Genomic DNA, 25,246 nt, shown 5'->3' on the forward strand with positions numbered 1-25,246 from the left:
CAATTACTGCGAGTTAAACCAATACACATTCCTCTCAATACTGTGCTTTAAATTTTGTACAGTGTCCTTTTCCTAGTCCCCCTCCATTAACCTTAAAAACCTTGCATAACACCGGGACATTTGGTATATTGTCATGAAAATAAATCATCAATGGCTGGTGAATACATAAAAGCAATTGACCATCAGTAATTCTATTTGAAGTGGACTTACAATGTTGTGCTTCATCTAAGCTATATATCAACCAGATTGCATGGAGTGAATTGGGTGCTTTTACAATTACCTATTCAACAAAAAGATGCAACAGGCTCATTAGAGAGAGAAGCCTGAGCTTACATAAATTTATCGTCTTCATGTCATTTAATCCGTGCAAATCAACAAAAAATATGGGTCATTCAGCAAATTGCATGCATCTGTATTCCTTAGTAATCTTTTATAATACTGTAATTTTTGTATAGCAGTTATCTTTTGCCTAAAGCTAACCATTTCATGAAAAATCTTACACGGCTGTATGTTCTATATATTTAGATTCAATAATTAAATGCTAGGTTGGAGGTGCACAGAAATTCTAGAGAAACTAAACTTTTAACCTTACAAGCTTCAAGACCAGTTACATAAAACATTCTTCTGAATCACTTAAACTTTAAAATTCTTCAGCCGATCTTTGCTTTTCTTTTGCAGATGTCTTTGCGGTACACCAAGATTTGGATGACAGAGACAAAAAAATGCCAGAAACAGAAACTGATCATCAGATGACTAATGATTGAGTCGATGACCTGGTAAATGAGACCACCCCACAACAATTCACCTGACGAATTAATCAGCATTAAACACCTTTATCAATATTGAAAATCTAGAAACAGAGAGGAGTCACAAGAACAAACATTTAACACACCTTCCCCGCACGGGGTCTACAATTTCACAACTTGTTTCTGCCCTGCTGGGTACCAATAGTATTTATTTACAAACAAATTCCTCTTTCATTTTGTCATTACTTTTTATCCCCAAATTTGTAGCTGGGGCTGTGTAATAAGGCCTGGCAACAGGTGCTATCTTCGCCCTATCTGACCTGTATATAATTATCGCATCCCAAATCTCTCCTGGTTTTTAAGTTTACACAACTACTGTGTCAGTGGGACACCCCAAAAAACTGGTTTTGAGGTCAATAATTGTGCAGCATTCAAAATCTTGATACATCACTGGAACAAACACATGTTCACACCAGTCTGAAATTAACCAAGTTGGAAGGCTTGGAGATGACGATGAAGATGGATGACAATCATTCTGAAGATGACAGTGTTACAGCAAAGCATCTGTTCCTTTCTCTCTCACTTTATCAATACCCAGGCACTTACCTATCTGTGAAGACTTCTGATCCCAGCTTTTTAAAGTATCATCAAGCTAAAAAAAAAAAAGAGGAAAGATATATCATATTTATCACATCACTATCACTGGTATGCGAGTTCATTTAGAATATACAGGATATCAAAGTATCATTATGGATTTGTGAATTTTATTACATATCAGATACCACAGGATTTAAATCGATAGTTCTGAAATACATGCAGAAAGATTTTTCACATTCAATGACATTTTGACCAAAGTTTTACAGTTACCTATATTTCTTAAATACAGCGAAAATTTCACATTCACTGACATTTTCACTTTTTTTAACAACTACCTAAAACCTCCTCACATAGCATGTCCTTTTAAAACAGAAAGCTATCACAAAAAAACTAAGAGATTTGAGAAGTAATTACATTGATCTCTGCAGATTGTGAAGATAATACCAACGAAAACAGTGCACCTTAATCCCTCACTCGCAACTAAGAATTGTAGATTTCTCCATTCATGAAATTTTACATAAAGCAGCAATGAGCTATTAAGGACTGAAGCGTATCACATCGTTCAAATAAAAAAATTACACTGCAGGTCCAATTAAAATTTAACAATCAGGACCGGAGCCGTCACTATACAAAGAATTTTTAACTTCAACTTTTTGATACATAATTATAGAAGCAAGTTTAAGAGATTTCAATCATTTCACAATGTGAAGCAATCTCTCACTCACACTGCAGAGCATGTACAGAATATGATTAAAGGATTCACTTAATTACATAATGTTCAGTACTGTAGATTCTTCTAACAAATGCTCACACCCATGGACTTTCTTCATACTATACTACACTGTAATCATTATTATTAATCATAATTAATAGTAATCATTATAATTTATGATTTAATTATAATTGGTTACTTTCCAAGATAACGTACACTTTACTCCTCTGACTAAATGGGGTGGTCCTTCCGATGAGCCTGTAAAAACTGAGCCCCGGGTCACAGCAGATGTGGCACGATAAAGATCCCTGTTCAAAGGTCGTAAACACCGAGCATAGGCCTAAATTTTGCAGCCCTTTACTGGCAGTTGTGATATCTCCATATGAGTGAAAAATTCTTGTGCATGGGACATTATACATTTATTGCATGATAGTGAGGGAGATATGAAGATTTATTCACCCAAGAAAAATAATTTCCGTGCCGGCAACATCCGGATGGAATGTGGTTTTTCTTGGTTGAATAAATCTTCATATATCCTAAACATTCATGCAATAAATTGTTTAAATCATTATACCGAAACAAAGCAAGACTATAGAATTGTAATTCAAATTGGAGGGAAGGGGATCCTGCATCCACTCATTTATAGCTGCATGATCTAGCCCTAACAGAAGTGATATCCACCCATTTCTAATTATCTGCCTGACTGTAATATCTAAGATAAAAATTTACATGGAGTTGTTTCACTACAACAGAAATATCCCTGGAAGAAACTGGGGATCTGTATTCAATACAACAACAAAATCAATTCAGATCGAAATCATAATTCACCACTCCATCCAGTCAGATAATTAGAACTTTATTAGTTTTGAATCATAATAGACAATAAATTCTGACATTTAATCCTAGGTATCACTAAGTTAACATGAAACCTATTCAACTTTCTGTCACCTTGAATCTGATCATCAGAGTCAGGTATTCCACCAAAATAACTATTTATGCTTCATGCACAAAAATCACAAAGGACATTTATTATTATGATATCCAAAACTCTTATGACTCTGTAGGCTGTCAATGGGTGCCAAACTGCTGAAATTACAATAAAATAAAATATCTGGCCAGAATATTTATTTTCTGTGTGGAATGTGTCAAAACTCGTATATTTTACTGCAGCAAACTTGAGTAGCAGTTTACCAATTTCGCTGCATATATACCTTACACTTCAATTTGAACTACAAGAAATGAAGAAATAGGAGAATGGAATAATTTTAAATTCATAGGGCTCGATTTTCACTGATTGTCAAGATTTAATGAGATGTAATTTCTGTACATTTAAATATTGTATAGAATGTGTATTTCATCGCATCTTAAAATTAGCGAGGATATAATTTATGAAAGTCCCTGTAAATTGATGAGCCTTCCGAAAAGATAGATTCCACAGGGTATAGAAGTCTAGCCTGCTTGCCATTTTGATTAATAATTTCTTTGGTGAAACTCAAACCATAGAATATTGCAGGATAACAATGGAAGGCATTGTCTGACATCCTCTCTGTACAAAAAATAGAGATTGAAAATTCACCCAATTCAGAAAGCAAAGTCCGACATCCTCTCTGTACAAAAAATAGCTCTCTATACAAAAAATAGAGATTGAAAATTCACCAAATTCAGAAAGCAATGTCCGACATCCTCTCTGAACAAAAAATAGCTCTCTGTACAAAAAATAGAGATTGAAAATTCACCCAATTCAGAAAGCAATGTTCGACATCCTCTCTGTACAAAAAAGGAAGCTGAGAATTCACCCAAATCATCTGGACCTCAGACGTTAATTTGAACTCATTTAATGTAAGAGTACCTGCGGCATCTGACCTTGACCACGTCACATTCTTTTATGACAGGTTATTATCATGGTGTAATAATTAAATCATACATATTCTATCGGTTTTGGGAAAACAGAATTTAAAAATTCAGAAGTCAATGATAACTATATATCAACGACAATAAATTTGGACACGCTATTGCTGTCAAGAAATAAAATTCCATCCAAAACATCATTATCATATCATGTACTTTTAGAAATTCAAATCACTGTTTACAAATCTACTTCTGTGAATGAAACCTTTTGGGAACTTTTCAAATACCATGATCATTCATTATATTTATGTTCCTAGATTTGTTGTTTAGAAATAACAAAAGTAAATGTCTTCTTCCCTGATCGTATTAATCTATCACTGCATGTATAAATAATATATCTGCATGAAAACACATCATTACCCTCACAAAATAATCCTTAGCTCTCTCTCTATTTTTGCAAAACACCTAAAAATCACAATACCTAATTGATAATTCAATTCAGGGTCTCTGCAGAGGCCTAACATTATATCACACAAAATTATGAGTGCTTTGCAACAAGAAGAAAAACTAGGCTTAAGTTACAGTCTTCAGCAATCTCTGAGAAAATCTGCCTCTAGTGCAAACTCTAGTGGTCGGAAACGAAAAGTGCAAGGTTGCTGCGGTAACAAAGGACTTCCTACTACATGTAGCTGACAGCGGAGCCTAGCTGGCTGGCCGGTCTGCCTACAGTCACAGACCACAAAAGCAGATCTTATCTCAGTACAGACGTACTTCTATAGGGCACCACAATGATGGTTAAAACATATATCCTATGTTAGCTGCTTCTTCATCAATGTATGAGATGTACTCAACTTTGTCTGAAATTCTCAACCCCCCCCCCCCCCCCCCCCCCCCCCCCCACTCCCCTAATTCTATACTTGACTTTACATTGTACCAGTAATTTAGAAACTAGTTTTCTATTTAGCAGGAATCTTTGATCTGTGTATAAATTCAGTCACCCTGGATTCTTTATACTATATTCCATCTTTCAATAGATCCACTTCAGATTTGTTTATGCCGTTACAAAATTACTCATCTAACAATCACCACTGGAATCACTGGATTGAACATAAGATCACCCTTCCACCTCTCTGCTCCCTGTGATCTGAGTTCAAAGTTCACTGGGCAGATAAACAAAGAGTCATCGATCTTTACATAATGAAACCCTGCACTGACTCTGATGGTTGACCAGAGTCGTGAAATTGATGTCTCTTACGCTATTAGACAAATTTGTTTCACCTGCCTGACTACGTAAAAAAAAAACGTAATCAAGATCATCTTCAAAAATTAATGCTTATTGGACATTTTTTTCCCTCTCAATAGATTCCACTTAACAAATCTATCAGGTTACAATGAGGAAGACCTGAAGGTCGCACCAAGGTCACATCATGCTTTATCCTCAGTACTGGAACCGATAAACAATTTTTTTCCTTCCAATTCCTATTGAATTTTCTACTTTTCAAGTATCTATGCTAATTGTGTTTTGACTCCAGCTACAAGGTCGTCTGTCAAAAGGCATAAATGTCATGAACTTTCCGAAAGCCTATACAATGGCTACTCGTGCTCTAGCAGATTAAAATCCAACTCTTTACTCTAACAATAAAGTCAAATAGCATAAATAAATCCTAAATTATCAAATATTAATCTAATTGAGTGAAACGGAGAAAAATCTTTGAAACACCATTTTCCATCGATGGAGGATTATCATTCCATAAACTGCTGTACCAGGATTAGTACTCGTTTTGCTCTACTGAAGTTGGATTTTTATATAAAGTATTTCAATTTCCACCCTTCATCGACCATCTAGCCTTGTTAAATCACATCCAACTAGAGAGCACTTTGTATATAGGGTAATTCAAAAGAAGATTTATTTTCATCAAAATGATAATTTTTCACCTAGCTGATACAGATCAGATAATTTTTTTCTACACAGTGCTCCAGTTTCATTCAATGCCTGTCATGCTTCACTTCCTTATTAAACAAACTTAACCTAGCCCCATCAGGACCATTTCAATCACTTTACATCAGATTTTTTACTTTGAAAAGAAAAAAAACCTGCCTCCATTTACCCAATTTATCAGACTGCTCTCAATAGTATATCATAAGTATAGAGATCAACATTAATCACAGGTCCTTATCTTCCGAACTTTTACCAGAATAAAGCGTCTAATGTACCAAAGAAAATTTTATGTACCAAGTACCATCATGGTTTTAATGCAACATATTTCAATGCATACTACACATCACTCACAGACAAGACTTTAAAATACCTTCTAAAGGTTGAAAAATCCTCAAGTAATGACACTACTCAATAATTATAATATTGAAAATATTGTTCATACAGATCTACAATTAGAAATATCTAATTAAAATTAGACATCTCAATAGTCATTGACAATTAAAAAACATTTTTGTCAGTTTAAAATGCCATTACCTCAGCCCTTATTCAGATATTCAGCGGCGATCCTGAGCTCTTGGGGGACGGATACCATACCACTTGATAATACTGAATCAGAGAGTGCTTCTTAACACTTACTAAGACTTCTTACAAACATTAGAGATTTCTTTTTTACCTTTGTATCAAATGCATTTGGGAACCTCCTATCACACCTGTTAAGAGATTTCAATTAACAAGGAGATAGGTATTGAGAATACATTTTTTAAGCAGGTGCTTGGAGAATCTGAAACCACAAGACTAAATACTTTAAACTAATAAAATAAGAAGTTTTCTATGGTTTAATGCAATCTTTATGTTGAAATATTTTTATAACCTACATTAACTACTAAATATAGATTTTTTCAGTGGTCACTTGCGGGCTGAGAACTGACCAAGCTCCCTGAAGTTTTCAAATTTGTCCCACTTACCTAATTTTTTTCCAACACAGACAAGATTTAATCAGATTTTGACCATTGAGATATCATAATAGCTATTGAACTCTAGATTTCTGCGGCCCAACACCTACACTACAGTAAACAGAAGACACGTTTTGGGCATTAGACAGGTCAACAGACGGACCTATAGTAAGCTGCTTGTATTGCGCTGCCCCGTACTTGACGATAAACTACATTTCATGGAATAACTTTTCTTTCGGATCTGTTTTAATTAAAAACCTCAAAATCTGTATATGGTAACAACAGAGAATAAAAATATACACTCCATTATTCTCTACTCACCTAGAGTGAATGCTAAAACGATCCACAGAGAGTTTGCTTAAAACAGTCCCGAATCAGACAAATAGCAGATTTGACAGAACACTACAGCATAAATCGAAGCAAGATTTTTAGTTGTCAGAAATAAAACTGAAATACGATACATGCACCCATATGTTTTGGACCAAAGTCAGACTGTGACCTTGTAATTTTGCCCTTCACTCTGACAGAGAACGAGCACCTAATTATAGGTCTACATACAAATCTATTGCTAGGTCTCTGTCGGCGTCTCACACAAACACAAATTAGACAAAACACATATCAAGCCTCTTAGTCCCACCAGGGATACAGTTAACGATGTGTCTTGGTAAAATTGTTTTATAAATATGATGGATAATGTCAAAATACGACGTACAGTATCTGTAAAAAATGAACTATTGTATGGAGGGAGTAACAACCTCGCGTAGGGTAGTATTTTCTCATCAAATAGATCCCGAGTAACTCAGAAATTATAGAAAATAACAGTCTTTCCTTGTGATAAATTTGTTGGTAGTTTAATTCATTTTAAGGAAACACTTGCATAAAACATGACAAAGTACCAAAGAAATTGAAACATTTCACTACTAGAGGTCTTGATTGATTCAAATTCTTTAATACGTATCATCTGAGACATGAAGGATCGCCTTTACAGAAAGAGTTTACCTGAGGCAGAGTGACCCTTGGAATCGTAAAGGTGACAAAAATTATACAAATAAGGTAATTTGTAGGCCAATGACATCTGAATTGTCCACATAATGGAAATTTCCTTAATCTGTAATGTACATACAGTATGTTGTCTGGTTTATAGATACTTATTCAGTTTGCATGCCAGAGACATACCTTGGTACTCAACATAGCACTGATGGATTATAAGACGGGTTCTATTCTCACAAGCAGATTGTGTATTGTTTGACGTCCCTTTCAAGAATATATCACCATGGAGATGTCACCATTGTTTGGGAAGGGCTGCAAATTTAGGCCTATGCTCAGCGCTTACAACCTTTGAGCGGGGGGTGTCTTTATCGTGCCACACCTGCTGTGCACCACAGCAGGTGCGGGGCCTCGGTTTTTGCAGTCTCACCTGAAGGACCGCCCCATTTAGTTGCCCCTTACGACAAGCGAGGGGTACTGAGGAACAAATAGATCATTCTGCGACTATGACATACCTTGGTACTCAACATAGCACTGATAGATAGGACTGGTTCTATTCCCACAAACAGCACCCTGTGGTCCTCTGTGGTCAAGGCAGAAAACTTCCTACAATGACACAATATGAACTTTAATTTTTCAGTTACAAAATAGTCTCCATAGCAAAGTATACTGTCCCATTAAATCTCCACATTTTTTCATAATGATATACAATTAAATTCAAATGAAATCATTGGAAACTTGGTTGTATTTTCGATAGAGTATATGGGTACACGTTCAGATTCAATGCCAAGTTGTTGTAATTTTCACTGTAATTTGCCTGCATCTATTGTCAAGAGTCATACATACATGAATGTAATGGAACTGAGAATCTCCGTCATAGATATAGGCTAATACACGGGTAATGATAGTGTATTTTGAATTGAGAGTGGTACCATTTACTAACAGGAAAAAATTTATTACCAATCTCTTATTACTCTTTACAGTACTCTTGTTAAGTTTTCATATCAGCAATACATTTCTTCGATGGTATTCTATTTTTGCTACATTTACATCTTTAAACAAAAAGCCATTTTTTAAAGTTTTTCCTCATCTTATTGGCATGCTTTCTGCCCCCCCCCCATTAGGCATTCCAGTAGCACTAAATGTACCTCCTACACAAAAGAGCTCTTATATTGAGATTTTCTTAATGCTGCTTCATGGTTGATGATTGAAAACAGTGTTTGGCTTCTGGTTAGAACCACAAGTTTTCTTCTCATGGAGATATGTAGTGAACTCGTGTAAAGTTATAAGTTGACGTTTAGAAATACAAAAAAATAATGTTAAATTTTTTACTTCTTTGAAAGTTCTGTATATGAAAAAAAATCTTGTCTAAAAACTAAGTATGTAAACAAGCTAGTAATACCCATAAAACTATAGGTACTCAATGGATCATATCAAATCAAAAACTCCTGATATATATAGTTTATGATATGATATTTTTGTAAACATGCTGGTGAATATTAACATGTGATTGCCTTGCGTAATACACAGCATGTATCATTTAATTTACACCTACACAAGTTCTCAGTGGTAACTGTTCATTGCAAGTGACAGCTATCCAAGCAAAGCTTCCAAACCGAGTTTCATGACGTAAAAATAATCTAAAAATATTCTCTTGCAGTATAATTTCTCATAACTGTGACATTTGGTTTGATATATACATACAATAAAAAGTCTCACAGAGGTGCTTTTCATTTCTCTCTTGGCATTTGTACACCCAAAAAAACACCATGCATTATGCCACACATACATTAAAAAATATTGTTAAGATTACATGACTTTTTGTCAAAAGAACATTATCTCTTCTATTTGTCACATTCTGACATATATTGATCCATGTATTGAATATTATAGTGGTGGTGGTGGTGGTGGGGTGGGGTGGGGTGGGGTGGTGGTACACCACTGACAATTTTTTTCCTGGGTGTGTGTGTGTGTTTTATACTAGTCATATAACATCTTACAACAGAAACTACCAGTACATACAAATAGACAAAAATATGTATTTTTGACCAATCCTGGGTGTATGTGTGTGGGGGTGGGGGTGGGGTGTGTGTGTCAACCTCTGGATACGTACATATACTGCTTCATAATTTGATACCATCACACGAAATGGTCTTCATTCCAAAGCTTTTCATACATAGGCTTCAATTCCACTAGGAAATACATTTAGTATATGCACACACGCAATACTCGATCTCTGGTGGCTTGAGTACTATTTTAAACAATCAGTAACTCAGATAGGTTCCTGCATGACCAATCACTGGCTCTGTATTTCCATGCCTAGTGCAGTGTAGGGGTGGATAATGTAAAATCATTAGGTTTTAAAGGGGGAGAGGGGCCTCAATCTTCATAGATTACGTGTACCCCATATCTCACATTTGAAACCAAAACAAACTACGCAATTAGGAACTTTATCCTCAACAAAGCTATAAAATCTTGGCAGTCTGTGACCCCCCCCCCCTCCCCCCCGACCCCCAAAATTAAATTAGACATATAAATAACAGCATTAATAACAAAAGCAATTTACTAACTTCGGTGTCATTCTAAATATCATCAAACTGAATTCAGAGCTTCAGAATTGTTTTTGGATCCACCCCTGTATCTCCCTGACCGAAACCTCCATCCATTGTATTTTCCTAACCTCCACTCCCTGTATCTCCTTAACCCCCACCCCCTGTATCTCCCTGACCTCCACCCCCTGTATCTCCCTGACCTCCACCCCCTGTATCTCCCTAACCTCCACCCCCTGTATCTCCCTGACCTCCACCCCTTGTATCTCCCTAACCTCCACCCCCTGTATCTCCCTGACCTCTACCCCCTGTATCTCCCTGACCTCCACCCCCTGTATCTCCCTAACCTCCACCCCCTGTATCTCCCGGACCTCCACCCCCTGTAAATCCCTAACCTCCACCCCCGGTATCTCCCTGACCTCCACCCCCTGTATCTCCCTAACCTCCACCCCTGTATCTCCCTAACCTCCACCCCTTGTATCTCCCTAACCTCCACCCCCCGTATCTCCTTAACCTCCACCCCTTGTATCTCCCTAACCTCTACTCCCTGTATCTCCTTAACCTCCACCCCCTGTATCTCCCTAACCTCCACCCCCTATATCTCTCTGACCTCCACCCCCTGTAAATCCCTAACCTCCACCCCTGTATCTCCCTAACCTCCACCCCTTGTATCTCCCTAACCTCCACCCCCTGTATCTCCTTAACCTCCACCACTTGTATCTCCCTAACCTCTACCCCCTGTATCTCCTTAGCCTCCACCCCCTGTATCTCCCTAACCTCCACCCCCTATATCTCCCTGACCTCCACCCCCTGTAAATCCCTAACCTCCACCCCTGTATCTCCCTAACCTCCACCCCTTGTATCTCCCTAACCTTCACCCCCTGTATCTCCTTAACCTCCACCCCTTGTATCTCCCTAACCTCTACCCCCTGTATCTCCTTAACCTCCACCCCCTGTATCTCCCTAACCTCCACCCCCTATATCTCCCTGACCTCCACCCCCTGTATCTCCCTAACCTCCACCCCCTGTATCTCCCTGACCTCCACCCCCTGTATCTCCTTAACCTAAACCCCTATATCTCCCTAACCTCCACCCCCTGTATCTCCCTAACCTCCACCCCCTGTATCTCCCTAACCTCCACCCCCTGTATCTCCCTAACCTCCACCCCCTGTATCTCCCTAACCTCCACCCCCTGTATCTCCCTAACCTCCACCCCCTGTATCTCCCTAACCTCCACCCCCTGTATCTCCCTAACCTCCACCCCCTGTATCTTCCTAACCTCCACCCCCTGTATCTCCCTAACCTCTACCCCCTGTCTCTCCCTGACCCTAACCTCAGTGGCTCTGCGTAGGTGTCCAGAATGCTTCGTAGTCGCTTTCCATACTCTCTCTCACTCTTCAGGAGTTGGTGGACAAATTCCAGGCGGCCATCAACAGCTACAAAGTAGAAAATCATAATCAAAGAGAGGTAACTCTTATCTCCACCTACCGTCAACAAACTATTTCATAACAATTAAAGTTTCCTTGTGCATGATCTTTAATGAAATAATTCTTGCTGTTTGAGAGATCTATAGGGCATCTGCAAATTAGTGTAAAGTTCATTGATGTTTCTAATGTATGACCAAAAACCTAACCAACCAGATGATTTTCACATTGTAAGCAAGATGATTGTCACAAGACAAACACAATGTGTCCATTCCAGTCACTGCTACAATCCATCAACTCGTACAGGTGTTAGAAAGCCACAAAATCCGAAATGCCATTGACCAAATGGTTTTGTTTTGCACATAGCTTTCATAACCTTGGGGTTAAGAATCTGGTGCCATTTCATGATTGCTTAAGTTGTAAAAATAAAAGCCATGTAGGACATACACCCCAACAAATAAAAAAAGGAAATTGCGACTTTTTGACATTTTCAAAAAGATGTAGAGTATAAACAAGCCTGAAGCAGTGAATGCTAAACCTGTAAACAGACCCGTTTCACGATAAAAACTACATTTAACCAAGTCCATAAAATCACTGTTAAATATTTCAATGAACATGTAACACATAGTCACCAAGCTTAAAATCCATTTAAAATGCTGAATCTTTCGACACTAAAATAAATCTTACAAACAAGACTATAAAATTAACAGTGTCTCATATTTTATAGAATTAACAAAGTCTCAATTTACTGCAGGGTGGGGAGTGGGGGAGGGGGGGGGGGGGTGGTGGAATTCAGCAACATGCTTGTAACAAGAAATTTTAGCTGATAATTTGGTTCCATTTCTCCAATACACTGCTTAAGTCCCGATTTGTCTTCTAATCACTAGCAATATTAAGTAGGGCTGTAAAATCTCCATTACTAATGATCATTCCTTTATTCAATGATAAAAAGGGAACTAAAATAAGCACTTTATATCAGTGTGCACAAAGTGAGAAAAAAAGAGAGATTGCAAGCTTGTCAATAACCTGATGGTGTGACCGTCCTTTACCCCCAAACCTGACCCCCGAGAGCCACAAAAACATGTCATAAAACCACACAACAAACACTTAACTGTACAGATACAGGTAATACATGAAATCTGTAGGCTTCATACATAATGCATAGCATCACTACTTCACAGAATGGCTATAAATATGCATTATGAACTGCATGCTATTGAAAAAATGACAAGTTGGAGAGGCCGTGTCTGAGTGCTTCATGGAAATTGCATGCTGGCATGATTGTGTTGCAGTTCATATTCTCATGTATTTTCAGAAATGAAATTTCTTATATTTACGTTCTACTTTTATTTCTGTCAGAATTCCCCAGCCAATAAATTAGGCACACTACATTTATAAATTCATACGCTCATTGTTCATGACTGCATCACATTCATGAGGGAATGGCCATCATTACTATAAGGTAAAAATATCAAAGATGAAAACATAGGAATTGTTAATGTATACATATGGACAGTAACCGTGACTTATAACAGGGCATCTTTCTCGCTCAAATCCCGAAGTACCACATAGATATTGAAACTGCACTACTTTATAAATGGACTGTCAACAGCACTGTTCTGAGGACGTATATCTACTCCATGCATGTCAAAGCATGTTACCAGTCTATGCGAAAGACATCGGACTGTCGGACCTGACCGAAGTCCAGTGCCTCGGGTCCAATGCGTCTTTTTTTTTTTTTTTACACCGGACCAGAATGTCTGATGTCTCAGTGTCCGGCTTTGACTTTTACCATTTTGATGCAGAGTCGTTTAAATGTTTGTTAAAAGTAAAAAATGTTGCACAAATCCAAATACGTCAATGAATGTGATTAAAACCGCATGGACCGTCTAAAGTGTTATGCGGGAGCAATCCCCTGTAAAAAGAAAAGCTTTTAAGCCTACTCAAGAGAAGAATATGGACTATGAGTCGAAACGACCGGCGAGAAGATTCAATACGAATTGGAAAAATGGCTGACCCTGGCTTACTTATAGGGAGGCATTACTAGTATAATAAATAAGATTTCCTTGGTTCGGCATTTTCACGTGTTTCACTTTTTCACATTAGGGTTTTCAGTCTGACAAAATTTGGTTCGGTCCGGTGTGTTTATTAATTACAGGACCAAATGTCCAGCGTGGTCCAAAAAACTTTTGCATAGACTGTGTTACGTACATACAACTGAAACTCTATTGCAAGGGAACTGTGAGCAAATTAGATAATTAAGAATGCAATGGAACTAAGATTTGGTTGTCGTAACAATGAATGTACCTCTAGGGTAATCTAAACCATCTGCCAGTTCCTCGAACACGTCTTCCAGGCCAGAGTCGAGAGGTGGAGAGCCACAGCTGCTGTCAGAGTTAAGGATGGACCGTGTGGAGTCCATGATGAGCCGGTAGCTGCTGATTCGATACTCCATGCTGGCCTGCGACAGCAGATCCCTTAACCCGCCTCCATCATCACTGCTCAACTGGAAGATAAATCATAGGATCAACTGTAATAATGAAATAATACTGCTCAACTGTAATAGTGAAACATTGACTATACTCAGAGGAACAGCCCATCAATTAATTAATCATCAATGTCACTACATGAAGAGTAAAACAGTTTAATTTCAACAATTCCTCATCTCTATTTCTACTGCTAATGTACAGCATATCAATTTAACTTCACAACAATCTTTTTTGTAATGTGAAAAGTTTTCACAATTCACCTCTGATGTCCTCTTATCACTAGCATTCTGCTGCAATATCAACCTCATGTCCATCATTATCGACTTTAAAGTGACTTGTGAAGCAATACCCCAAGTCATAAAAATGGGGACGTCAAACCTGGAGAGAACTACAGCCAAATCCCTGATGCACAATGACTGCATGTGGTGCAAGGAAATGTGCTAGAGTGTAACAATGGCCTGAATTTACAAGGTCAGACCACGGAAATGTGCTAACATAGTGTACCACAGAAGATAGGTAGTATTAGAGCAATCAAAAATATGACATTCTATGGCAATGTGTGTGTGTGAGGGGGGGTGGGGGTGGGTTCAATATATGTGGAAAATTTTACAGCAAAAAACTGTTTTTAAGAGAGCTTTACTTCATTTTATTATACAAAGAAAAAACTGGCATACATAACTAAAAACACAGTATGTATAATACTTCTGTCCTATTGCCTGCGAAGCATCCACATGCAGTTGTATAATACTTCTGTCCTACTGCCTGCGAAGCATCCACATACAGTTGTATAATACTTCTGTCCTATTGCCTGCGAAGCATTCACATGCAGTTGAGCAGTTTTCAAAATCTCACAGTGATGTATTCGAAAATTTTATGTTTTATGTCAAGAAAAAAATTTGGTATCAATGTACAAATAATTGCCATAGCTTGGTTTGTGCCAGTTGATTCTGAGCCCTGCAGTCACTGGCCGTGCCAGAGCATCATTAGTGAGCATATAGGTTAATAACGAGATTTCATCAACCTGACAGGTAACCAAGAACACCGGAGTAATAACGAGATTTAATCAACCTGACAGTTAACCAAGAACACAGGAGTAATAACGAGATTTCATCAACCTGACAGGTAACCAAGAACACAGGTGTAATAATGAGATTTCATCAACCTGACAGGTAACCAAGAACACAGGTGTAATAAGGAGATTTCATCAACCTGACAGTTAACCAAGAACACGGGAGTAATAACGAGATTTCATCAACCTGACAGATAACCAAGAACACAGGTGTAATAATGAGATTTCATCAACCTGACAGTTAACCAAGAACACAGGAGTAATAATGAGATTTCATCAACCTGACAGGTAACCAAGAACACAGGTGTAATAATGAGATTTCATCAACCTGACAGTTAACCAAGAACACGGGAGTAATAACGAGATTTCATCAACCTGACAGGTAACCAAGAACACAGGTGTAATAATGAGATTTCATCAACCTGACAGATAACCAAGAACACAGGTGTAATAAGAAGATTTCATCAACATGACAGGTAACCAAGAACACAGGAGTAATAACGAGATTTCATCAACCTGACAGGTAACCAAGAACACAGGTGTAATAAGAAGGCTTCATCAACATGACAGGTAACCAAGAACACAGGAGTAATAACGAGATTTCATCAACCTCACCGTTAACCAAGAACACAGGTATAATAAGGAGATTTCATCAACCTGACAGTTAACCAAGAACACAGGTATAATAAGGAGATTTCATCAACCTGACAGTTAACCAAGAACACAGGTATAATAAGGAGATTTCATCAACCTGACAGTTAACCAAGAACACAGGTGTATAGTCAGCAGTAAATCATCATGCCTATCATCTAAGAATAAGCATCAAGTCTCATCAGCAACTTAGACAGTTTTTACTCTAAAAATCAATTGTCATCTAACATTTACATCTAAGTCCAAGGGCCATAACTCTGCAGAAAGTATATCAATGTTATGTTGCAATATACATATCAGTTGGGGGGGGGGGGGGGGGGGTGGTTCCAGGAATTACAAATATGACAGAATGACAACAATTACTAGAGGCAAAGGAATCAGGAGCCATGACAAATTCTCTCACCCCCAAAAACTCTTTAACTCACATATGTTTAAATCTGCAGAATGGCATCATACACCAATAGCATAACAATGACATTGACATCACAAGCTCGATCGCTTACTACATAAACTGATTTATTGGGATCAGCATAGCAAAAGTCTACCCATAAGTTTAATTAATTTGATCTTCTAAACCCAGATAAAAATTTCTAATAATAAAGTTATTTGGTATTACAATTTGTCCACGTTATAAATCGGTTTTTAATTGTTGCCTTTCTCCTATCATCCAAGTATTCGGATTTTCAATGAACAAGTCATGCCCACCTTCAGTACACACAAATTACAAAATAATCAATTCAGTCTTCGTGCACTTTATAAAATCTTCAGTCTCTTTTGAATGATGAGAGTCTCATAACTGTCCTGGAATTTCGTTCTGTAAATAAATACTGGATGTGTATCTAAACAAGATAAGTATGAATGGGTCAAAGGACACGAACAATTCTCCCGAAAACCGACAGACAGAAAACCTGTTACCGATCAAAATTCCGCTATTTTCCTCACGGCCTGACAAAATCACATCTGTCTCAGAAACCCTAACAGTAACTATAAATATCATAGGAGCAAATCTGGGTCTCGTAACTCTCCATACCAGGTATTTCTAAAAATAATAATAATCCGAAAATTTAGAATTCTCATCATAAACACCCTAGTGTTGTAGGAGTGGATTGATTTATACATACTTACCATGCTTTTTGTGAACTTTTAACATAAAAAAAAATTAAAAATATTATATTCATGTCTACATGAATAATGCAAGGCTTTATGTTTCCGATGCACTTTTAAATTACTTTATGTATCAGTAATTTATTTATTACATATATCAGTTTACACCTAGCACACAAGTATATGCCTAATCTATTTAGCACTTTAATGAGATGTTTTTGTAACCATACAGTACGTTCTTTTGATAATTGTATTCATCATGCAAGCATTATATCATTGTCAGTTGAACTCTCTCTCTCCCTCTCAAATTCTGTAAACAAATTATAAAATTGATAATAACTCTTTTAAAATTGGATCGATCTGATCTGCCAGAACTAAGGCCAACAATTCATTGCAGTAAACAATGATAATGGAGATAATTAACCCATACAAGACACATGGGGTAGGTCTGTTTCATAACAATGATGTTTATTTTTGTTTTGGTGTACAACATTGATCCTTCCAGTAAAGGATAAATACTTTCTCTGGCTCAATATTGAAAATCTCTCAGCTGCAAATCTTTCCTATACAGGACAAGCACCAACTATAACAAGAAGCTCATGGGTCACAATGTTCATCAGAGATTTTTTTTACCGTCTTTTTTTTTAACCCCGTATTACGATCCCAACCTCGTCCTACAAGGTCATGACTTAAGCAAATTTCAATCTACACAACACAGGGGTTCATCTAAATAACGTTATTACTAACATGGTCTTGCTGTCGTGATTTTTTTCTAGATTGCATGCCAAGTTTTAATCCCATTATAAGTTTCATGGGGTTAAATTATCAATATTTCTCAAAATAAACTGCGCATCTTGTTGCATCAAGTAAATTCCCTACATCATAACTGTACTCAATGAAACAGGATCAACCTGCAAGCATCTTCCTAATCTCAAACTTTGCATTAAATTGCTTCAGTATAATCAATCTCTCCAAATCACAAAACATTAATTATCAACACTTGCTAATAAACTTTTTTTTTTTTAAATGATGAAAAGTAAAACAATTTACCATATGAAATATAATTGATCCTCGTGATTTCTCAATTAAGTTCATAACGGTGAAAAAAAATTGTATGGAGTTATATTGGGAGGGGCATAATGTTACATTCTAACTTTTGAACATCATAGAAAATTTGCAAGTACGTCTCTTACTTGAAAGGTGAAGATAACAGTGATCAACCTAATAACTCCTTCAAGCAATGCAAAATAGAGAGTTGAACAAACACGGACCCCTGGACACACCAGAGGTGGGATCAGGTGTCTAGGAGGAGTAAGCATCCCCTGTCGACTGGTCACACCCACTGTGAGCCCGATATCTCAATTGATCATGTAAACAGAGTTATCCGTTATAATTTATAGGAATTTTATATTTGTATAGTTATTTCAACCAAATTAACTGTCTAAGAAAAACAATATATTTATATATCCATATTGGCATCCTTTTTTTAAAAGATTGTATCTAGCATCCTTATATAATTTCCATCCACCCCAAAAAATCCCAATGGATGTTCAACATCGATGCAATTCAAACTGGTAACCCCTAAACCTTATCCATGAAATTTGATAGATTCATGTCCAATCCAGAGAGTACAAAACGTAACATACCAGATACACTACTGCACGGATTATTACTTTCCCTCACTAATCAGATACACTACTGCACAGATTATTACTTTCCCTCACTCACTTACCAGATACACTACTGCACGAATTATTACTTTCCCTCACTAACTTATCAGATACACTACTGCACAGATTATTACTTTCCCTCACTAATCAGATACACTACTGCACAGATTATTACTTTCACTCACTCACTTACCAGATACACTACTGCATGGATTATTACTTTCCCTCACTAACTTACCAGATACACTACTGCACAGATTATTACTTTCCCTCACTAACTTACCAGATACACTACTGCACAGATTATTACTTACCAGATACACTACTGCATGGGTTATTACTTTCCCTCACTAACTTATTAGACATTGGTCTTTAGGAGAAGTCTTTAGTAAAAATAATTCCAAAATTCTTCCAAGTAAGTAATACTACCTATTCATCCCAATAAACAACTGAGAGGGTCAGCAGGAATGCTGGACAGGTGAATTTCAATCACCTGCTGACAAGTCAATTCTGGTACAAGATTCATGACACCCCCAGGGCTAGCCTCTCTCTCTCTCTCTCTCTTTCTCTACGTCTCTCTTTTTCTCCCTCTCCATAAAGGACAGCTGAATATCATCCTGTCTCACTGAATGACCCCCTAGTGGACTCCATTAAGAAAGTTCATATTTGGCATTTTGTAAAAAGTCTTTAAATCCAGTGTTTTTAATGCATATTGATTTTATTTGTACGTAAATCACGTTTCATTTTGTAGATTTGCCATAAATTTGCACTTTTAAAAATTGCACCAATAAATAAATTTCATTAATATTTTTTTGGGGGGGGGGGGGGGGGGGCTTAGGTTAAACGGACCTTTAACATGTGTAAAATGGGCTCCGAACCTGTAAATAAATTTCTTTCAACTCTGCATTAGAGACTAATACATGTTACAATTTAATTCTGCATGTGTATTCCATATAGCAATGTGATCCGCATAAAGGAGCCTTACATGTCACATTCTATAACTGTAACACACGTGTACTGTCACAGCCAATGTGAAAATATCCTTGTCTGTGCATGTTTTATGTATTTCTCAAGTGACTTTGAAGTTGTATGAAATTTACGTCCATTAAATGATGAAGAATTCAGAGAAATGAAACTTCATAGAGATAGAAAATCCATAGAATTCAAACATTTGCATTGCATTTAGAAAACATCCCAATGACCTTCTGAAAATGATAGCACATCTAAGCAAGTCTTCACCTATCAAAGCTGGACGAATAAAATTTTCTCCTATCGTACATTGCACACACCAAGAAGATAATTCATCAATTATTTGTTCTATCAATAATCTGAGAAATTTGTTGCACACATGAACAGTTACCTGGGCCTTTGGAAAAGACATACTACGCTTCAAGTATATGCAAGTAATGTTTTGAAGATTCATTATACCCTACATAATTTTGACCTTGACCATTTGACCCTGGGGGTCACTTTTTCATGGAGATACTAGTAAAGGTAAAAGATGCACAGGTTTATACTGAAGCCATTTTGTTTATTTTATTTACCTTTAACCTTTGAAATTTGACCTTCTAAAACAGGTTAATTAATTTGTTTATGTGACTAGTATTTTATACTGTTTTATAACATTAAGTTCAATCATATAAATAGTATGCAGCTCACAGAATGTACTACATGTATAATAGTTTCTCCATTATTACTGACCTTCATTTTCGTATTTTTTGTCTTTGCATGAATTATTGTATTTCATTCACAAACTTCAGTTTTCAAAATTATTTGCCTTTTACAATTCCTTTTTTTTTTCTTTAGAAATATTATCTCCATATATAGTCATAGATATCAATGCATGCTAGAAAATCTGACCTTTGACCTGACCACACCCAGGTGTCATCCTCACTTAGCTATTTTATTACAAACTACTACTTATAACTTACAATTTACACACCAATTACTTGTACTAACAGTTTTGTATATATGTGACCTTGACATGTGACCTTTAAAACACAATTAGAATCCTTAGGTCATAAAGACATCCCCCTCTGCTACTACACCTGCCATCTATAAATGACACGTCAACACCCTCCATTGAACATCCTTCATCAAAAATAGAATTTCCCCGGTGTGCAACTGACCAATAAACACTGAACACCTATCACAGACACAAAGAAACTGTAAACACCTATTTACTGACATAAAGAAATAATAATCTCACCAAAGTTATCAATTTGAAAACCCATCAGTCTAGACAGGAGGGAGAAAAAACATGGGTCGTTACCTGCATGCAATAAACCCCCCCTAAATAAAATGGATTACTTGATGATGGAATTTTGGCACATCTATACGTAGAAGAAGGATGAGATCAAGAGGCAGTAATGATTGATATGCTTTTATATCAACAGATCAATACACCGAGGTTCGAGGCCAGATGAAACCAGTGACCAAAACTCAACACATAAAAGCTGCAAAAAGATTTACTATGAAAATATTAACTGATAATTCATACCAGGAATATTCTCCAATGACCTCCCTTACTCCCATCTCTCTAGCTGAACAGGGCTTACAATGTAAAATTTGTCGAACATTTATTGATTTAAAGTATCAAATCTTATATCAAATATATAAACATCAAACTGATAGAGAAAAATATTATCCTAATAATGATCATAAAAAACAGATTCTGTGTATCATTTAAAACATTAATGCAAACATCCAAACTTTCATTATACATGTACATGTACATGATGCACATAATAATATACTTACATGGACATGGTGCACATATTCACTGAAGCTGACCATTCGTTTTCTAAAAGCACCACTATAATGTCCTCTATACATCGTAGGTCAAGTTCGATGCACACCTTCTTCAAAAACGCATTAGTTTTCCATATCAGAAGCGTTATTCAAACCTCCACCAATTTCAATCAACGCCAACTTAACTCTCCATTTATAAAAAAAAAATCACTTTCCCTAACAATCAATAAAGAGAACAATCTTCTTAATTCCTCAAACACCCTCTCCGCTATACCTTCATCCCAAAATACATATCTATTCTCTGACCAAAATGATATTTCTAGGAGAAAGCGTTTTATGCAATCTGAATATTTTGGCAAAGGAACAAGTGTCCCAGGGCCATCCTCTCCCACCTCTAGTAACTGATGCTGTCTACAGCGATGGAGGCTCACAGCAGATACTTGGGTTCAATAATACCATATTTCCCAGCATTGTTTGGAACCATATCAAAAACTTGTCCCAGCTATCATCATTCCCGTCATGTGTTTTACCTATTTTCATACATATAGGAGTTAATAAGCTGCAATTTAAAGGTCTGGATGTAATCTGGTGTACTCTCCTTCCACTCTTGTTCAAACTTTCATCCACTTCAAAATTGTAACCATCACGTAAAATGACTGGAATTCAAAACCAATTCCTGTGGTCATTAAATAGCCAATCAACCCATACAGAGATGATAAGCTAGTAATTGGCATTTCATTGTGTCTTGGGAAAAAGAATTAAGCACTATTTTATTGAACCATGCTCAGCAGTGAATAGGAGCGTATGAAACAATTTCTCAAAATGCTTCAATTTTACACCAAAAAAAATAACATACTAAATGAAAATTTACAAATCAGTTGTGAATATACTTAATTCTACATTATGTTTTTTTCTCCCTTTTTGATAACTCAGATCCCAAAATATCTTTTGACACCTAATTGTTTTGCTATTTTGGCTTTCAATTGATTTTTCTTATCTCAAAACAACAACTATTATCTTATTGTTCAGCCACTTTGTTGTTGCTACACAAGAGAAAAAAATCTTAGGATAAAGTGTGTAATTATAATCTGCCAGCAATATGTTTAATGGCACTTGCATCTCCAGGTTCTTCCATCTCCTGAGACAAAGCTGATTAAAAATAACAGACCCGTAAGCCCTGCAGACATGCGCATGTCTTTGTTAACTAAATGTAAAGTTAATTACCATTCTAACTCTGCAAGTAGTTCAATATTAAGTTAATTATTAGGTTTTAATTACGCAACTGGACTCCAATTAATGGAGGAGGAAAAGCTGCAATTACCATATTAATAGAAGACCACACAGAGAGGCAGGCCTGAATCAGAGGTACATATAGATATGTAGCATTTGGATCTCATCTCAGGATCAAACTTTCTAAGAATTAAAGTTAAGCATGATAGACATAACACAATCTCATAAACTTTCAGTTTCTAAAGGTTCAACATTAATTTACTAAGCAGTTAATCAAATGGCCATGTTCAATAGAAAATCTTTTCTTTAATTTTCTATAAGTTTTGTCAAAAGACCATGTTCTCATAAATTACATGCTAATTCAAATTAATTTAGAACAATACATCTATCTTAAAAATAATGTTCCATCGAGAAGAATTAACGTACATCAAGTTCCTTATCCAGAAGAATTAACGAACATCAAGTTCCTTATCAAAGTGTCTTTAAAGATTTCTGGCTAAAGGGAGAGATCACCTGCTCATTAATTTCTGTACCTGCGGTGCAGCTGGATGTAAACACAATAATCCACTAATCCGTTGATTCATCGGATGAATCCAGAGTTGAATAAGACGGCTGATCCCGTTTGTGTTGATTTCACTCCATAAGCTCAATTTGTAAATATGTGCTTAAAATCATCCATAGTTGTTTCATGCGCACAAATACTGCCTCAAAGCTTTTATGTAAACATTAAAAATAAGTTTTACAAGTTGTAAGTTTTTTAAAACTGTTTGAAAGACCTTTAAACTGTAGAACAATACTACATCTGCTTACTCAAAGAGAAACCAGTGAGACCAATAAACAAAATGAAAAAACAATAGTCAATGGCTCGGTTGATTGGCATCCACACAATAATGATCAGTAATGCACAAATGCAGATGTCACAAACCGGAGTCGCTTTATTGGTCTAGACGACATAAGACTAAAGACTTGTCCTGTCCACCACAAATCTTTAAGCATTGTATCCATAACTTACATACATGACAATGTAACCCAACAAGTACCCTCTGCCACTAATTCTTACACAAACTCTGTACAGCAGTACGCCATCAATGAGTACACTAAAGTCCATCAATATTCCACGACTCAGTTTAATCCACCTCTAATCCCGGGTTAGAATGGGTCATAAGTACCCCTTGCTTGTGGTAAGAGGCGACTAAATGGGGTGGCCCTTCAGATGAAACTGAAAAAACTTAGGCCTTAATTTTGTGTCACAGCAGGTGTGGCACAATAAAGATCCCTTCCTTTTCAATGACCATAAGCGGCGAGCATAGGCCTAAATTTTGCAGCCCTTCACCAGCAATGGCATCTTCGCTAACCAAGGGCGACACTCCACAGCGTTTCTCTTTTCGTGAAAAAAAAAAAACACCGTGGAGCGTCACCCTTGGCAACTGGCAATGGTAATGTCTCCATATAAGTGAAAAATTCTCAAATGATATGTTAAACAAACTAACCCATGGACCAGTACACCTCTAAAGCATGCATCTGAACAGTCCATCATTGATCCATGGACCAGTATTATAATCCATCACTATAAGGCCAATTCAACTTAATTGATAGATTATCATCCGCGCCCACCCCTAAAAATTTGGCCCACCCAGAATTTTTTTATTTGGCGAAAATTTTGATTTCCAGAAATTTTTCATGTCCAACTCCAGTGTTTACACTTTTTATTTACATTTCCGGTATTTACACACCATCTAAAGCCACATTAAGGTTTTCTTCATTTCTTGGGTTCTTACGGACGTAAATCTTGGAAGAAGTTTAGTATCTCTCTGTATTTGAAATTAAAGCTTAACCTGGAATTCGTCTGTGAGATAAGCATAGATTGATATCCATCTGGCATTAAATGATGCACATGCTTCTGTTGACAAAAACTCGTTTGTCATTAACAATTTTCTCAGAAAATAAAAATTAAAAAGATAAAATCCTCCCATCTGCCCAATACTTTTTGTTGACCCTGGATGATAATCTACTAATTAAGTTGAATTGGCCTAATTAACAGATCAACATATTTCATTACTGATCAATGGACCAGCACAGTCTATGATCAACAGACCACCATATTTCATTACTGATCCATGGACCAGTACAGTCTATGATCAACAGACCACCATATTTCATTACTGATCCATGGACCAGTACAGTCTATGATCAACAGACCGGTACAAGTCCTGAGATTGAAGTGTCCTAATGAGATGGACCTCGCCAGAAGAGCACACATATAAACTACCAAGTCAAAAATACTAATAATCTTAACATCACTGCTTGAACTTTTAAAATATGTGTCCTACAAAGTTACATAAAATTGCCCTTAAAATGACCATGAACAAATGACCTTGGCTGAAATTTATGCCACCCCTGGCGGTTAATTACTATAGACTGACTAATTTTTTTTTTTTACTCCAATCACATGGTTTGCAGATTTATTTTTTCTATTACTGTCACTCCAAACATATGTACTTAGTTTAAACTGAGAGAATGTATAACA

The 25,246-nt window shown here is 36.7% G+C and overlaps 1 protein-coding gene across 6 annotated transcripts in view; it reads right to left on the reverse strand.

Annotated features, from left to right (window-relative positions):
- The window catches only part of LOC125673484 (uncharacterized), a 116,239-nt gene that overhangs the window by 72,734 nt on the left and 18,259 nt on the right, over positions 1–25,246 (reverse strand). For 4 of the 6 annotated variants that reach the window (XM_056160349.1, XM_056160350.1, XM_056160348.1 and 1 more), the window contains 4 exons: positions 14,063–14,261; positions 11,665–11,767; positions 8,298–8,388; positions 1,353–1,398 (listed from right to left, as the gene is read on the reverse strand). In XM_056160349.1, coding sequence (XP_056016324.1) covers positions 1,353–1,398; positions 8,298–8,388; positions 11,665–11,767; positions 14,063–14,261 — 439 coding nt within the window. Of the gene's footprint in view, positions 1–1,352; positions 1,399–7,971; positions 7,990–8,297; positions 8,389–11,664; positions 11,768–14,062; positions 14,262–21,498; positions 21,993–25,246 lie in introns of those variants that run through there. The other 2 variants (XM_056160353.1, XM_056160355.1) reach the window with 2 other exon arrangements.

Source organism: Ostrea edulis, chromosome 3, assembly GCF_947568905.1.
Source record: "Ostrea edulis chromosome 3, xbOstEdul1.1, whole genome shotgun sequence".
NCBI lineage: Eukaryota > Metazoa > Mollusca > Bivalvia > Ostreida > Ostreidae > Ostrea > Ostrea edulis.